A 13,099-nucleotide genomic window follows, 5' to 3' on the forward strand; every position below is an offset into this window, starting at 1 on the left:
TTGTGATAATTAAAAGAAATCCACGCAAAAATATTGTATGAGTAATACCGAATGGATATATAATGAAAAAAGAATATGTTAACATTCATGGAGGCTGGAGTGTATCCAGTTATAATTTCACGTGTTTTGAAAGTCATGGCATGTTTTCATTCTAACTCACATTTCAAAAACTATCATTAATTAAATGCATCTGAAAACGATGCAATGCCAATTGTTGTCACCTTCGTTGCGTGTGGAACGCGAAATCGTCATAATCATAATATAGTGAATTATATGTTTTATAAGTGACTATTATTTTCCTTTACTCTAACAACAATAATAATACAAAAATTAAAATGCATTACTACAAGACAGTAATAGTAATATAAAGTAATATCATTTAGACGTATTTGTTGCTTTTATTATGTCTTTGGAGAACAACATTAAAACATGTATCGACGAACGTGTGTTGATTTGGGAAAATTCTCCTTGGAGTTGATTTGACTCCGGAAGTACTAACTACACCGGAAGTGAACCCTTGGCCCGACAGAGAGGAAGAAAGCAATGGCGGGGGACACTTTAACGGAGCTTCTTTTTATAGATACGTTTAAACACCAGAGTGCAGAGGTAATATATCCCAAGTATCACTACCCACTCATACCTCAACTTCAGAGCTGCCCCGCATTCAACACCCGCATCACCTATGCGGAAGCATTAGCATTGATGCTAAACTTCTAAGCTAACGATGTCAACATTGCTAACGTTAACGTTAACATTCGCAGTTGTGTCGTGGTTGTTGTGATAACATTGTAATTTACCACTTTTGTTGCATTAAACACTTGCCTTAATGCACCCACGGTTGTACTAAGTATGTTCAGAGTTAGGTAAATATAATTGTATTTACAAAATCCTAGAACGCCCCGACGCTGTTGTTTGTTGCACGCAGCTTAGAGGCAAATGCTAAAAGTTAACGGTGAACTCTCACCATGGTCGTCTTTACTTTGAAAAAGACGCGTTCAATTGTGTAGTTGTGTCGTGTGTGGTTAGTCAAGATTTTTAACCCAAGTGATTATACTAATTATGATGTTGAATTCACTTCAGTTAACCAACGTCGACGTGGTGCGGTTTCCTTGCGGGGTGCTGATCACAGAAGTGCGGGTCATTCCTCCGGGGATTAAGGCGCACAGCAACTTACCTGACAGCAGAGCGTTTGGGTAAGAGCCACATTGCAATCTTCAAAATAGACACTGTAAATTGCCAGTTTATTAGCTCCACGTAGAGAACTCAAATGCAGCTTAATCAGGCAGCCTGGCAATGCATAGTTCCTTTCAGTACGTTAAAATGAATCATATGTGGTATTGATTATAATATGACAGATTCACAACAAATACACTTTGTCTGTGTTATCCCAAATTTCAATGTTTCCGGTTATGGACTGCTGAACAGAAAATTGTTTATACAAAGTATGGCATACAGATAATCGTTCTGGGAAAAGGAGAGTATTGGTATCGTAAAGCTCAGTTGGGCCTCTCAACCCTTGTTTGAAAGAAATCTGTTTGCTACGCAGCGTTTCCCCTACCATTACGACAGCCCCCCCCTGAAAATGTCTAGATTTTTTTTATTTTTATGAAATCTTTTAAAGTGTATTTGCGCATGTTGCTGATTCCCAACTGAGGCTGTTAAGTATATGTGATGTAATTTAACCGTATAAAGGGACACAGTGCTCATCAATACACAAACCAAAGCAGGTCATGACTCTGAAGTGAGGGGCTGTGTAGGGTATTACCATCTTCTATCAGGGTATATTTTGCAATATTGATATACAGTTGATAAAGTAAACTGATTCAAAAATCTGATTGTGCCTTTTTTTCCTAATTCAGCCTATTAAATAAAAATAGAAATGCATATAGTCTCATATTACACACGCTTGTTGTGCTACTTATTGGGTGTACCTGTACAATGTAATTCAGACAAATACAATTGTTATTCCAAAAAGGCTACTTTGATACCTTGCATAGAGGTGTTGATACCACCAGTGTAAACAACTACTCGACATAATAAATAATTATGGTAGATCATTTGCATTGCAACAGATGGTTCAGGTGTGCTTTATAAAGGGGCCATTGACAATATTTACCAAACGGTCGCCGACCTCAATGTGAATGTGTAGCTAAATATTCAATAGAATTGGCCGGATACAGCAGCCATGGCTGCAATGTCAATGTTTGTATATGTTTCTGTGATTCCAGAGAGACGTCACCTCATGCCTTCCAGTTGGAGCTGTTTTTTAATAATGCCACAAAACCCAACAACCCGACGTTCCACAGGCTTGGCAGGTCAGAATGAATTTTTACCCCCAATGTTCCTTCTTCGAACCTCTCCTCTATCTCTGTGGTTACCCGGTCAAGTCCTAAAAGTGCTTCAGGTGCAGATGTCTGTCCCACCTGTAGAACCAGTCATGGTAGCATCTGAGCCCTGTTCTCAAACCAGTGTGGTGGGTGCATGTGTGCACCAGCACCAACCCACATTCAAGTCTCTTTGTCCTGATGCTGGCTAACTGGTCTCTCCAGTGACTCAGCCTTACCCCAAAAGTAGCTGAAGGCGACACACAAAACATTCATGTCCTGATCTGATACAAGAATGAGTGTGTCCAACACTTTTTAAAATTATAACACGTTCATAATAACAGAGGTATGCACAGTAGCACCAGAGCGTCAAATTGTATTGAAAGGCGGCTATTGTGTAAGAGACGTTGAAAAGTGTAAATGCGACACACCCAAGTTATTCTCTCTGCTGGGAGAGTTGGCAGTTTTTTCTTTCAAACAAGTCTCGTTGCTATTTTCGGTGTCTTTCTCACGAGGCAGTTAGTCAATGAGAAATGTCAAAAACTAGTTTGTCTGAAATGATGATCTAGATAGTTGTAATAATGCAGTTTTATTTTTAAGATTTGATGACGACCATCATTTTGTTTGACAATATAGAAAAAATTGCAATAAAACTTGTTATTGTTAAGAATATTTAGACATTGGAATTGTAATGTGAATAAAATATTTTAAAAAATCCAAAATCCAAAAATGATCAAATCGACTCTCAAAATTCCCCAGATTGCCGCTTAATCTTATTGCAGTCTCATGGTGTTTCCCAACACTAACATCTCCACGATAATAAACAAACATACGCAAGTTCAAGAATTGCCCTTGGTAAATATTTGCACTGATGTTTTACTTTTCCCTGTGTTGCTTTTTGCCTTCAGTCTGGAATATGACGAGAACAAGTCCATCGTGTTCAGGCCCAGTGGAAAGGTAAACGGTTATGTAGAAACAAGATCATTTGTATTTTTTCCTTATGATTTGCGAATGACCAAATTGCTTTTTTTTGGTTGTTTTTTTGGGTGCAGGTGAACACAGACGGCCTGGTGCTGCGCGGCTGGTACACCAGTCTGACCATAGCGGTGTACGGGACCGCCGAGCGCTCACATGGGCATGACCAATCCTCCCCTCCTCCCCCTCCACCGCCACCCCCACAGCAGCCAAGCGGGGCCAAGCGACTCGTTAAACAAGGTGCTCATCCTGAAGCACAAACTACCTAGGGCTCTCGCCTTCGCACGCACTTCCTCAAACTGAACTCGTTTTTTTCTATTTCCCCGGATTTGCTTGTTATAATGTAAATTGTTTGTTTGTTTTTTAGAGTGGGAAAAAGATGACCAGTACAATGGTAGCCCACCTAGACCAGCACCCAGAGGACCTCGTACTCCACCCGGGCCTCCGCCCCCAGATGATGATGATGAAGAGCAAGTCCCAGTGACTGGTCAGAACTGCACACATCTGTCACATTATATCAATCGTTGTTTGAATCAGTTAGTTCATTAATCTGTCAGGTTCATGCTTATCATGATTCAAGTGAAAAGTTAGTGACCCTACAATCGCCTTGCTAGTTTAATTATAAAATTGACAGTTTTCACCATCATAAATATATTATGATAAAGTACCTTTGTTTTGGATGTTTACCCAATTTTCTTCAATCTGTGTACTTCACAATAAATGTTGTTAATCAGCGGGTTGCCCCAAAGTTTTGAAAAGGCAAAGCATAGCTGAATCTTGCTTGTGCCAAATGATTTTCAGATACTCCATTATGGTACGAGGGCTTTTAGTGATCTTAAAAATCCCTGACTTACGTGTCCTCTTCCAAGTAAAGTGCACATAATGTTCACTGTGTTGCGTCACATTTCCAAAGCATGTCTCTGCATGCCAATTACCTGAATAAACCAAAATCAATGAAAAGCAATGACTAACTGCCTCGTGAGAAAACATTTACACAACTGTCTTGCTCCCATAATGGCTGGCATTCGTGAAAGTATGAGCATTGTGTTAAAACATGCAAAAACACAGCCGTAAACCTTAAGCTGCTTTGCATAAGTTGGCCTTTACTTATCTAAATACCGTATATTTTGCATGTTAGCATGTTCCCTGTGGGTATGTAACGTGAACTGTTTTCCCTCTGTTCTCCCTTATGATAACGTTTACAGTTGGCGTTGTCAAAGATGAGCCAAGCGAGGGGCGTGACGACTACCTGGAGGCCGTGTCCCCTGAGAGGTCTCTGCCTGCTGACGAAACCTACTCCGATGCTGAACAAGAGGAAGAAGGGGAAGAGGAGGAGGAAGAGGAGGAGCCAGAGGAGGAGGAAGATGCCCGGACCGAGGGAAGCGTCCTGGAAGAGGAAGAAGAAGTGGAGGAAGATGAGGGTGAGGACGAGGAAGAGGAGATGGAGGAAGGTAGGGGAGTTATATCGTGAGAGTAGGATAGTCAGCAATCCCAAATGGATGCCCGGTCCTGAACTCCGGGTCCTCTCTCGGGGGCCACAGGGGAAGGTTCTATTTGGGACTGAGTGACATTTGGAGAGAGAGACAGAGGGTGTGTGCACGCTCTGGCATGCCTCCTCCATCTACAACCGCTCGGTGCTTCGAACTCTCAGTGAGCCCCCACGCCCCTCCCCTCCCAGGGCTATTCTGAAGGCTTATGATCAACGTTACTAAGCTGTCGTGTGGAGGTCTAGCTCACACATCCTCACAGCCCTGGCTGATGCTCGTGCTGTAGTGACATCCCGCATGTCAAAGCGACCTGGCATGTTTGGAGTGATGCAGGGATGTGTGTGTGTAGTGTTGTGTGAATTTGTGAATGAGCAAGGGAATATGTATTCGTCGCTGGCCTCCTCATTTTCATTCATTTTTACACACAAATTGTATTAATTGTTTAGAAGAATCTTCATAACCCTTTCCACAATTGTTTCACTGTCAAATTTATCCACACTTTCATCTCTGCCGGCCTTCCAGGTGATGACGGCTATGAGCAAATTTCCAGCGACGAGGATGATTTGGACAACGGTAGCTTCAAGTTGCCCACCTTTGACATGGACTACACTCCAGAGGACCTGGCATCTGTCCCACCTGTCCAGTATGACCCGTATGAGAGAGAACTCAGACCCCTCCTTTACTTCATCCCTCCATTCAAAACCCGCTTCGATACCCAGTTTGAGAAGGCCAGTGTGGAGGAACCGAGGGACCCCGGTGGAACAGAAGCTCCCGCAGGTGGAGAGGAGGCTGAGGCTGTTGCACAGCTCAAAGAACTACTGGGGAGCATTGGAGACGACAGAGATGCCCGCTGGGTTACCGCTCTAGAGCAGGCCCCCGCACTGCTGGTCAAAGGGTCAGCTTATTTAATCAAACAAGGAGAGGGCCAGATGGAGGAGGCCGTCAGAGTTTTGGTCAAGTGGTCGCTCCAAGCTCTGAGTATGGAGATCGCTCTCACCCAACCAATCGCCCTGAATCTCAGACAGTTGAAAGCCGGTGCCAAGCTAGCGTCACACCTCGCGGAGTGTCCACAGGGCCTCTCGGTGCTGCTGCGCGAAGGGGCCCTGGGTGTGTTGCTGGAGTTGGTCCAAGCCGACCACGTCTCCTCCACGCTAAAGCTGAATATCCTGAGGGCCCTTGGGGCGCTGACCAGCACCCCCGCTGGCGCAGAGGCTTTCCTGCACACGGGAGAGTCCGAGAAAAGTGGCTATCAGGTAGGCATCACAAAGTACTACGAACTCGGAAATGTTCTCTTGATGGTTTAACCCAGCCTACCATTTGATACAAGAGAGCGAGCCTAACATGCTATATGTCTCTCGTAGCGTTTAGTCCAGCTGTTCCTGCGTGAAGAAACAGTGAGGGTCATAACAGCTGGCAACACCATATTGCAGAAAAGCCACATGTATGAGATACTGGTGGACCTGCAACGTGCAGCAGAAGCATGGAGTGAACCCCAACCGGTACACGCACACTCATATTATCACACGCATCACTAACTGCACTGACTTAAGTCCACGTCTCGGGATCATCATGTCTGCCTATCGTTGTCAGGAGGAGATGGAGGATGCTGACATCTCTATGGAGGAGGAACCCTCGCTAAGCTCCTCTCCTGTGAGCGAGGCAGAGCTTGACCGGCTGGCCGGGGTTTTGGATGAGCTGCATCACCTGCTAGAGACGGCCCCTCACTGCATGGTGCAGCCCCCAGGGAAAGCCTTTCCTACTACTGCCAGAATAACGGGACCACAGGAGAGAGACGATCCGTACCCAACACTGTATAGGTAGACTTAAGACACAAACCTCGGACTTCATTCAGTATGTGACGTTAAATGTATTTTTGATTTGTACTCCATGTCCTCCTTTCTCAGGTACATGCATGCATGCCATTTCCTGGAGAGCATGGCAGCAGTGTTGTCGGCAGCTGCAGCGGCGGGTCACCTAGGGGTCACCCAAGCCATTCGAGAACTCCTGCGCTTCCTGTCGCTAACCCAGTCAGGTCTGCTCTTCCTCCTCGCCCAGCCCACTCCCACCAACCTCCTGCTGCGCCTCCTGGGGTCCATGGCCGAGGCAGAAAGCGAGGAGACCACCTTCACAGGGGGAGAGGGAAGCGTGTCGGGGCCGGGATTCGGCGAAGAGGGATTTGGCGTGTGGCTAATGCAGGCGCTGCATGCTCTGCAGGGTGTGTCGGAGCTCATGAGCCACGTGGCTGCAGGTGGAGAAGGGGGAGCGGGGCTAGAGGAAGGTGACAACGCAGAGGTGCTGAGAATGCTCCACGCGCTGTACCTGATGACCTTCACACAGACAGGGCGCAGCGCTGTGGCCCACGTCCTCAGCCTGGACAACAACCTGTCGTGTCTGGTCACTCTGCTGCAGCACCACAGCAAGGACGGACACGGGTACGGCTGTCTTCTTCTCTGTCTCTTCCTGAAAGACGTCAGGACCCTGTGTATTGATTTATGACTGCGATTCTTTTGTGTCGTCTTTTCTTTAAGTGAGGCCAAAGCTCGCAAAGCAGTCACATATAATTATGCCTGTATGCTGGTGTTACTGGTGGTGCAGAGCTCTAATGAACTGAGGATGATGGAACACTATGCGGCCCCTCTGCTCGCCATAGCCAAAGCTGACGACACCAATGCCAAGTTACAGGGTAGATATTATAATGCTGCATGCCACTGTCATGACCTATTTGCAACTGTTTTTTTCAATGTAAATGTTTGTTCCTTCAGAACTTAGCAAATGGCTCGAGCCACTGGAAAAACTTCGCTTTGAGATTGGCAGCATTCCTACACTCATAGACTACATCAAACAGGTACAGGTCTCTACCTTCATTTACAAACTGCTGAAGTAGGGCAACATTTTAATTAAAAACATGTCCCTGCGACCGACCCTGCGAGTGATTCAGTGAGTGATTACTCTCTTCACTTGGCAGCGTTTCATCATTTGTCGTCCATTGTTTAAATGAAGGATTCAAGGTCTTTAGATTCACAGGAACGTTCTGTGTAGAGCTTCACAGTCTGAAACATTTACCTGCCGTGTATCCTATTTTCGTCCGGGCTTTATGGAAATATCAGCCCTCTATGCCGTTTTGAATGTGTGTCTCCTCTTGGCTTCAGAATATGGAAAATGTGTTGACTGCTGAGGGAACTGGACTTGTGACTTCGCTTAGGGTCCTTTGTCTCATCGCCTGCCCCCCAACCGCTGTAGAAGGTAAATAAAAACATTATTTCTGTAATGGGCCATTGCAGGTGTCGTCCTCTTATAATGGTAGGAAACTGTGCTCCTTGGCTAATTATTACCTAATAGTGGATTAATGAGGAATGTGTACAAGTAGCTACTATTGGTTAAAAGCTCCACAATGAGTCTTGTAAAATAACGTTATTGTGTTTATTGATTTTGACCGCCACAGTTGCAGAAGAGATGCCTTTTTCTCACAACGTTTGCCTCCTTTCGTCAGGTCAGCAGAGGGATCTTAAGTGGAGTCTTGCAGGGGTCCAACTGTTTTCCGGCGAGGGCCTGGATATGTGTGTGCGTGTCCTACAGAAGCTGTGCAGCTTGTTGCTGCAGCCGTGGCGTGTGCACGGACACATGGGCCCCACGCCGCAGCGCTGCATGATCCTCAGTATTTGCATAAGCACATTGCGGCTGCTGCGCACCATGCTGACAGAGCTGCTGCGCGGGGGAGCGTTCCAATTCCGGGACACCCGTGTGGCCAGCGTCTTGGTGACGCTCCACATGATCGTGTGCTCCATCCCCGCGTCCGGACGCCTGGAGGGAGAGGAGACGAGGGTGCAGGCGCTCATTGTTGATGTGCTGCTCACCTTCACGCAAGGTGTCAATGAAGAGGTGTGTGAATGAGTTAAAACACAGTTGTGTTTTGTTCAGCCGCAAAAACTTCTTATTAGTCTTAATCAATGTTGTGGGTTTTTCTGTAGGTGACTCATACAGAGGAGACTCTGGCCAGTAACACGTGGTCTCTGATGCTAAAAGAGGTTTTGGGCTCACTGCTGAAAGCTCCGGAAGGTGTGTTCTCTGGTTTGACGCTGCTGTCTGAGCTCCTGCCTCTTCCGCTGCCCATGCAGAGCACTCAGGTAACTCCTTTGGCCCTACTGGTCACCCATCTGTCCCGTACTCAACCATCTGATGATTGGAAATGATAAACATGAGGCGTCCTGTGGCTCCGCAGGTGATATCCGTCCAAGATGTGGCCGTAGCCTTAAACACAAGGAAGCTGTGGAGCATGCACATACGGGCGCAGTGGAAAGTGCTCTCCGAGGCGTTGAGATGTGTGTGTGCCACCAGCTGCCCTCCTCTCCTGGCCATGCTCAGGAGAATGTGCGTTCAGCTGGCGGATCTATCTTCGCCCACCGCACTACTCATCGAGAAGACCGTGCTGGAGCTGCTGCTGGAGGAGCTGCAGCCGTAAGTTGGAAAGCGCACACACGCTCAGTGGTTTGTGTTCATGCTCTGAATTTGTACTCTAAAGTGGATGCGATGTGCTAACTGCAGATCGGAGGGGAAAGGTGTGTGCTGGGGCCAGGTGCTGCGCCTGCTCTCCTTGATGGACGCTCTGGTGTCACAGAAAGCGTGTAAGAGCGCGGCACTGCACCTTCTGTCCGGGTCCGTGTCCGGAGACGAACAGGTGGCCGATCTGTTCCCCTTGCTGCTTTCTCTGTTGGTTCCACCAGCCGGCCACTCCTTACCGCAGCAGCAATGCAGCGAACTAGTGGGCACAATATTACAGTCACTGTGTGACCAGGTGAGCAGAATATGAAGGCGCACTGCCTTCTGAACATGTCCCGACAGTAAAAAAAAAAAAAAAAGAAACACCTTACAAACAGGAATCTGTCTCCTTCACCAGGACATTTCTCTGGTGGTTTCTCCACCTGGGGAAAGCTGCGTGTCCGAAGCAGAGCAGCTTGCCAATTCCCTTCCAGTCCGTGAGATGATGCCATTGGTGTGCAACGCCTTGTTGGAGGTTTTAGGGACTTCAGAGTGCAGTGTTCCACTCCTTCTCACCTGTATCAGGACTTTGACGTTCCTCACTGAGCACGACTATGGGCTCTACCACCTCAAAGTGTAAATGATAACTTCTTCTTGTTTCTTGGCATTAACAGTCTGTCCTTTGAACCCTTTCTCTTTCCACCAGGCATAGCGTCCATTCTTAATCCACATAATCTTTGTTTCAGAGCTCTGAAGAAGTATGGTACTGGTTTAAGTTCGCTGTTGAAGAGATTGGTGTTGGCCTTCAACAAAGACTCGGTAGATCTGCTGTCAGCTCTTCTTGACTTCCTGAGACAGATCCTCAACACAGAAACAATGGTCCGTACCTGGCCATCATTTTTACAGAAGATTTTACTGTAGAACATATGAGATTTTTTGGTGTAAAGTTATCATACAAAGTGCTTTAAGTCTGAATTTGTGGGCAAGTGGGCGGTGTGACTAAATTACTAATTGAGCATCTGTCTGCGTTGTACTCCAGTGTGTAGATGAAGTCCAGGGCTCCGGCGACGAGTCTGTATTTTCTCCTCCGCGGTTGCTAACGGGCTCTGAGATGAAAGCTCTACTGCAGTGGGAGGAGTCTGAAACCCATCCGCTTCCTACTTTAGAGAAACAGATTACGGTAGATTTTATACGTTTGTGAATAATTTTTTGTAAAGTCAATGTCGATGGAGCGTCGGCACCCAACTAAGTCTGTTGCTCTGTCTGTAGAAACTATGTAAGGACGATGATTCACTGGAAACGATGCTGGAGACTGTGATTGTTCTGAGGCAGACGCTGGAAACGGCCACTGACACGCCTGCTGCAGTCGACACCGAGCCTATTCTGCCGGCTCCCGAGGCACTCGGGACCCAGTTTAATCACAGGTACAAGCATCCCTAATCTGGATGACAGCCGTCAATATTGGTTTAATCCACCAGGTTTTTCTTACTGTCGAAATTCATTCGCCGATCCCATGGAGGCCCTCACCATCCCACCCGGGGAAATGTAATAGAAAGATTATCTAAATGTGGTCAACCCAAGCTATATGCTCCACATCTCTCTCTGAAACTAGAAACAAACTCATTACAGATGTTGTTCTAAAATGTGGCGTGTGCATCAATTTGGTCGAAAGTGAGAGGAAGCAACCGGCTGTGATGATGGATATATCATTCTGTGCATTGTTATCTGCAGGACGGTATTCATTCTGTCTGAGGCTCTGGATGAGCAGCTGAAGACTCTGTGGTTCTCCCCCTTCCAAACTGACGACATCGAAGCGGACCTCGACATGGTAAGTGTTCAAGAAACTGTCATAAAGACACTGACTCTTAATTAGTTTACGTTAAGTGTTTCTCTCAACTTTACTGCTATGTAATGAAAGCGTGATGAATCCTCACTGATTTAAATGTGTTGCACCGTTATCAAGCCCTGCGCCTGTCTGCAATGGGATGAACAGTATGTCTGTGATTTGCCACTTTGTCTGTGCGGCAGGTGAAGGTGGATCTGGTGGGTCTGGCTCAGGAGTGTTGTCCAGAACTGGACCTGAAGGCGGAGCTTGAGCGCTCCTTCATGTCTGAGCCCTCCTCTCCTGGCGACAATAAGGCTCCAAAAGGCTTCCGACTGGGCAAACACAAGCATGAGACATTTATTACGAGGTATAGTTCCAGCGCTTGATTGCATTAAACGCTTCCATATTTGTTCTGTATTCTTGATTATTGTTTCGACCGACCGACTGAACGCCATCTCGTGCTCGTCTCTGCAGCGGTAAATCGGACTACATCGAGCCTGCTAAGAGAGCCCACATCATGGCTGCTCCTCGCGGCCGCGGAGGTCGCGGAGGCTTTGGACAGAACCTCTGTCGACCACATGACATCTTCCGCCAGCGCAAACAGAACACCTCCCGACCTCCCAGCATGCACGTGGATGACTTTGTGGCGGCAGAGTTTAAAGACATCACAACCCCTCTTGGACTTTTGCCTCCTAAACGGCCGCCCAAGAGCTCTCCCAAACCCCCCACCAGAGGACTGTTCACTGGTAACCGAGGCAGAGGCACCTTCCACAGCCAGACTCGCTTTTTCACACCCCCGCAGCCTAAAGGTGTACTGCTGTCAGGTACGTCCTCGCAGACGCGTCTGTGCTCATGATCTTCAGAGTCAGTGTAGTTAAAGTGTTGTTCCTATTATCTGTTCCAATTTGTTGCCTGTATAATAATTGCCCAGACTCCTAACATTAGCATTCAGGAGTTTTTTTCGACATCATTCAAATACAGCGGAAAACATATATGATGTTATCAGGAATAACCCGACATGGATTTATTTCCATCTTGGTCCCCAATTTTCCATCTGTCCACCCTCGCCGCCTCCAACACATAAATAGCCACTGAATGTCCGAAGCCCGAGACACAAGATCCACTCTTAGGTCATCTAATGACAACTGAGCATACTCTGCATGAGATGTGATGAAACCTCTGAAAAAAGAAAGAAAAGTATGTGTGTAATACTGGTAAATGGTGTGTAGTAGTAGTTTTGAATTTGAAGTTACTTATCGGCCAGTAGAGGGAACTAAACCCCGTATTTCGGTGCTGCAGGTAACTACACTCGCAGAGACGGAGGCCGTGGTTCATCATGGAGCGGCCAAGTTCCAGCTGTCACTCACAGAGGAACCTACAGTGAACCACGTGGAGGCCAGAGCAACTTCACACGTGGACCCCTGCCTTCCAGACAACTCCCAGCAAGTATGAAGCTCATACCAGCACGCACATTTTGGGGGATTTAGCTCTGTGGATTTCTAAACACTGAACTCTAAACGCTCTCTTTTTGTCAGGTGCATATCGGCTGGCTCCACGGGACAGAGCCCCAAGGGGAAGAGGAGGCGCTGGGCTGTCCTGGCTTAGCGGAGGAGGAGGCGGCGGTGGTGGCGGTAACGCTGCCGGCGGCGGAGGAGGTGGCGGCGGTGGTGGGGGAGGAGGGGGGAGAGGATCTCAGGGTAACAAATTCAGTGGTGGGGGAGGGAATGGAGGTGGGAGGGGCAGACATGTTCGCTCCTTCACCAGGTAAATTCACCGTTGAAATGACTGCAGCCCCTCACTGCAACATATGGACCAATAAGGATATTATATACACCGTTGCCATGGAAACGTTGTGGATGATGTCGCAATGACGTAAAGACTGTGTTGATGTTTTACGTTTTGTTATGAGTTGTATTTTGGAGAATAAAGATCATAGTAACAAAGCGTGCACTTTTGATTTTAAGAAAACAGGACTGACATTGACTATGATGACCTAATAAACAAGCGTTCCT

At 46.9% G+C, this 13,099-nt stretch overlaps 1 protein-coding gene across 2 annotated transcripts; it reads left to right on the forward strand.

The window, feature by feature from the left end:
• Positions 1 to 407: 407 nt before the first annotated feature.
• On the forward strand, positions 408 to 13,030 carry virma (vir like m6A methyltransferase associated). 2 transcript variants are annotated; one of them, XM_078095034.1, is made up of 27 exons: positions 408 to 606; positions 1,081 to 1,193; positions 2,229 to 2,315; positions 3,233 to 3,281; positions 3,377 to 3,539; positions 3,667 to 3,786; positions 4,505 to 4,750; positions 5,309 to 6,039; positions 6,148 to 6,285; positions 6,377 to 6,603; positions 6,691 to 7,218; positions 7,315 to 7,469; positions 7,549 to 7,631; positions 7,936 to 8,029; positions 8,277 to 8,665; positions 8,755 to 8,910; positions 9,006 to 9,241; positions 9,329 to 9,578; positions 9,681 to 9,898; positions 10,009 to 10,141; positions 10,302 to 10,442; positions 10,532 to 10,686; positions 10,994 to 11,090; positions 11,291 to 11,454; positions 11,562 to 11,911; positions 12,387 to 12,533; positions 12,623 to 13,030. In XM_078095034.1, the coding sequence occupies exons 1-27, from the start codon at positions 544 to 546 to the stop codon at positions 12,853 to 12,855; spliced, it is 5,466 nt and encodes a 1,821-aa protein (XP_077951160.1). In that variant the 5' UTR covers positions 408 to 543; the 3' UTR covers positions 12,856 to 13,030. The 2 variants fall into 2 exon arrangements, with proteins under 2 accessions (XP_077951160.1, XP_077951161.1); XM_078095035.1 differs by having other exon boundaries at positions 4,505 to 4,720.
• The last annotated feature ends 69 nt before the right edge of the window (positions 13,031 to 13,099 follow it).

The sequence above is a fragment of the Gasterosteus aculeatus genome, chromosome 20, assembly GCF_964276395.1.
Source record: "Gasterosteus aculeatus chromosome 20, fGasAcu3.hap1.1, whole genome shotgun sequence".
Classification (NCBI taxonomy): domain Eukaryota; kingdom Metazoa; phylum Chordata; class Actinopteri; order Perciformes; family Gasterosteidae; genus Gasterosteus; species Gasterosteus aculeatus.